The sequence below is a fragment of the Orycteropus afer genome, unplaced genomic scaffold (genome assembly GCF_000298275.1).
Source record: "Orycteropus afer afer isolate SDZICR_OR568_19922 unplaced genomic scaffold, OryAfe1.0 scaffold00334, whole genome shotgun sequence".
Lineage (NCBI taxonomy): Eukaryota > Metazoa > Chordata > Mammalia > Tubulidentata > Orycteropodidae > Orycteropus > Orycteropus afer.
Genome location: NW_006921921.1, coordinates 2,817,923 through 2,821,781, shown reverse-complemented (window position 1 = coordinate 2,821,781; position 3,859 = coordinate 2,817,923). Strand labels below are relative to the sequence as shown.

Sequence of the window (3,859 nt, the reverse complement as noted above, 5' to 3'; positions counted from 1 at the left end):
ACAACAACAACATCCACTCATCATGGAGCTCTGGTGGCGTGGTGGTTAAAGCATTAGGGTGTTAACCAAAAGGTTGGCACTTTAAACCCACCAGCTGCTCCACCAGAGAAAGATGAGGCAGTCTGCTTCCATAAAAATTTATAGCCTTAGAAACCCTATGGGGCAGTTCTACTCTGTCCTATAGGGTTGCTATGAGTAGGCATTGTCTCAATGATAGTCGTTTTTATCTACTCATCAACCAACCAAGACAAAACTGGGCTCTACCATCTCTGGTTCCCTACCCTTGTTTCCTGCTATTACCTTTTAGTCGAAATTCCTACTAGGGACCCCGAGGTGGAGCAGGTCACTTACCTCATCCTGAGCAGCTCACAAGTCCACTTTGGACATCTCTTGTGGTTCAAGGAGACATTTACATCAGAAAAAGGAATTAACTCATTTAAAATGTGTCTTTGAGGGTTCCCTTCTCCAGGTCAGGGACCTTCATTGATTTATCTTTGAATCTATAGATTTGTAACTGGGATATGCTTGCCCAGAGTGGGTGTGCAGTTAATGCTTGCTAAGGGAATTAGGGGTTTAAAACAAACAAAAAAACTCACTGCCATTGAGTTGGATCCAACTCATAGTGACCCTTCCTTGGGTTTCTGAGGTGGTATCACTACGGAAGTAGATGGCCCAATCTTCTTCCAAGGAGTGGCTGGTGTGTTTGAACTGCCAACCTTCTGGTTAGCAGTCAAATGCCTTAGTCACTACACCACCAGTGCTCCCATGGTTTAAAACAAGGGTGCAAAATGACCCCATATATTATGCATGATATACATATGTATAATATACTGGGATTATTGTAATAAGATGTAAAACTCTATGGGAATGGATGCAATTATTTTCTGTGCCATAAAAGAAATTATCTGATGAACTACATATATTTAGGTAATACTAGGCATAGATGATGTATTGCACTGGGCAAATCTTCTGCAAAAGACCTCATTACAGTGTTAAAGAGGAAAGATGTCACTTTGAAAACTAAGGTATCCCTGACCCAAGCCATGATATTTTTCCATAGTCTCATGTGCATGTGAAAGCTAGACAATGAATAAGGAAGTCCAAAGAATTGATGCATTTGAATTATGGTGTTGGTGAAGAATGCCAAAAATGCCATGGAGTGCCAGAAACACAAAAAAAATCTGTCTCGGAAGAAGTACAGCCGGAATGCTTCGTAGAAGCAAGAATGCCAGACTTCGTCTCACCTACTTTGGTCATGTTGTCAGAAGGGACCAGTCCCTGGAGAAGAATATCATGCTTGGTAAAGTAGAGGGTCAGTGAAAAAAGGGAAGGCCCTCAATGAGATGGACTGACACAGTGGCTGCAACAAAGACTCAAGCATAGCAAGGATTGTGAGGATGCCCAGGACCAGGCAGTGTTTCATTCTGTTGTACATAGGGCCGCTGTCAGTCAGAGCTGACCTGATGGCACCTAACAACAACCGGCATAGACCTGGGAGCCCCAGGGTGGTGCAAATGATTAATGTGCTACTAACTGAAAAGTTGAGGTTCAAGTCCACTGAGAGGTGTCTTGGAAGACAGCCTTGGTGATGTACTTCTGAAAAATCAGCCACTGAAAATGCTATGGAGCACAGGCTTACTTGGACCCACGCGGGGTTACCGTAAGTTGGGATCACCTGCACAGCAGCTTCTAGTGGTAGGCACAGACTCTTCATAGTGCTCACACTAATGAATAGGAAGGCTTTATAGTACTGACTCTCAAACAATTCTGACCGTGGCTCATGGTCTACTGATGCAGCAATTCTCATATTGCTGTAGAATCTCCGCTTTCATCATGTATGATTCATAATAAAAGTATTCATGCTATGTGCACAGGGACTTCCTGGTGGAGACTGAATCAAGTCCCTGAGACACTGAAATAGTGCCAAAAACATGAGCTTCCTCTGGGCTCAGCCCTTCCTATGCACTGCCTGGTCTCCAGCACCTGGATCATTGTCTGGCACATAGGAGATGCTCAATAAATGCTTGTTGGCTGACTAATCTAATATGATGTTTTGGTTATCTATAATGATTGAATTAGTGGGTTAATGGTAACCAGCTCCAAGTTAACCACACATAAAAATAAGAGTTGTGACAGTGCACATCCCTCCCTCAGAAGAACCAAAAGCTTTGCTTTTCTGGGTCAGTCAGGAGGAGCCTGGTAGCAGATGGCCACGTTTTATAGAGTCACTGCTATAGAGGGGTGTGTGTGTCAATATATATCAGTAACAATAATTATTGAATCTGGGTGTTGCCCACCTGGAACTTTATTGTACTATTTTTTTTTTCTGGTTTTGCTCATATTTGAAGATGTATATAATGCAAACATTTTAGAAATACAGTATAAACATATGTGACATGTTTCACCTAAGCAGACCAATTACAGAGCTTTCTTACCCCATCCACTTTTGCCAGGTGGAGAAGGTTGCCCTGCAAAGATGTTGCCAGCATGTCTGAAGATGACAGAGTCTGCAGATCTGCCACTCCATATGTGCCCAGGAGCATATGGTATCTGAAACATGAGTCCGTAAGGGCCATAATTAAATATCAGTGTAAAACACAATGTAATCAAGGACCACAGAGCATAGGCTTTGGAGCCAGACTGCTAGGTTTAAATTCTGTCCCTACAGTGATTAGCTATGGCACACAGGGGTAGTTACTTGACCACCCTGTGCCTTAGTTTTCACATCTGTAAAGTGCGAATGATTATAATACTTATCTCATAAGGCCGTGGTGAGGAGTAACTGAGTTATATGTATACACTTTAGAACTGTACTTGTCACAGAGCTGTCCATAATTGTTAACTATTCCTATCCTCAGCAAGAGGAAAGAGGAGAGACCTAGAACATGCTCATTTCCACCTATTTGAAGGACCACACAGCTTCCCTGCCCTGAACATCTAAAGTATGGTCCTACTGATGCCAGTAAGAGATCATGAAGAATGAAAGACATGATACCTACTTTATTAGGGCTGGAATATTGCTCCTTGACAACCAAAAGTTTTTGTCATCTTGATCCATGTCCTCAATAGCTCTTTGGGAAGGCACAAGGACAGTAAGGTTTGAGGCGGCTGACAGCATGGGTCGGAAAGAAGCATCCTGAATCACAGGAGGAAAAGAGTGGCCTATTTCATTTTAGGGACAAACAGGACTGACTTAAATGCTTGGCAGAGATAACAATTTCCCATGTGATGTAATTTCAGGGATATTGTGAAGGTCCTAGTTACACCCTCCTTGTCCCACCCACTGGCTGAGATTCATTATTTTGTTTTTATATGAGAGTCTTGTCAAAATGCACATTTTTCTGATTAGGTCACACTTTGTGACAGTATTAGTCATTCACATTTTAGTCTAAACAAAGGGCCAGAGAATAGTCTTGATAAAATCATGTGTGTGTGAGTGTGTGTGCAGAGAACCTTGAGAATCCTGGGATACTTTTGAAGTAAGGACGATGAGGTGATTGTAGGAACAGTTTCAGCACCGGAGAGAGACTGGAGGCCTAATGTAGAACTTTACCTAGTTTTCTCCTTTGCCTAGAGATAGTTCTGTGTGGATGCAGTGGCATGCAGATAAATGTTTAACAACTGGCTCTCAGGGCAGGACGGGGCAGACCCTGGTTTGTAGTGTTTGATAATTTCCATAGTGTCAATGCTCCCACCACAGCTGATTTCAAGTTACCAATGTGATGGCTCTGAAAGTGGAATTGGAATAAGATGCATACAATCAGCTCTTGGGAGCTAGAGTGGCTGTCTCCAGCACACCACCGGGCAAGCTTAAGCATGTGGGATGAGATCAAGCATGATCGGGTTACATGGAAATCAG

The 3,859-nt window shown here is 42.8% G+C and overlaps 1 protein-coding gene across 1 annotated transcript in view; it reads right to left on the bottom strand.

Moving 5' to 3' along the window:
* Window positions 1-3,859, bottom strand: part of STAB2 (stabilin 2) — a 228,909-nt gene that overhangs the window by 94,938 nt on the left and 130,112 nt on the right. The window contains exons 24-25 of the mRNA XM_007952402.1: window positions 3,000-3,136; window positions 2,436-2,550 (exon numbers count right to left, since the gene is read on the bottom strand). Coding sequence (XP_007950593.1) covers window positions 2,436-2,550; window positions 3,000-3,136 — 252 coding nt within the window. The remainder of the gene's footprint in view (window positions 1-2,435; window positions 2,551-2,999; window positions 3,137-3,859) is intronic.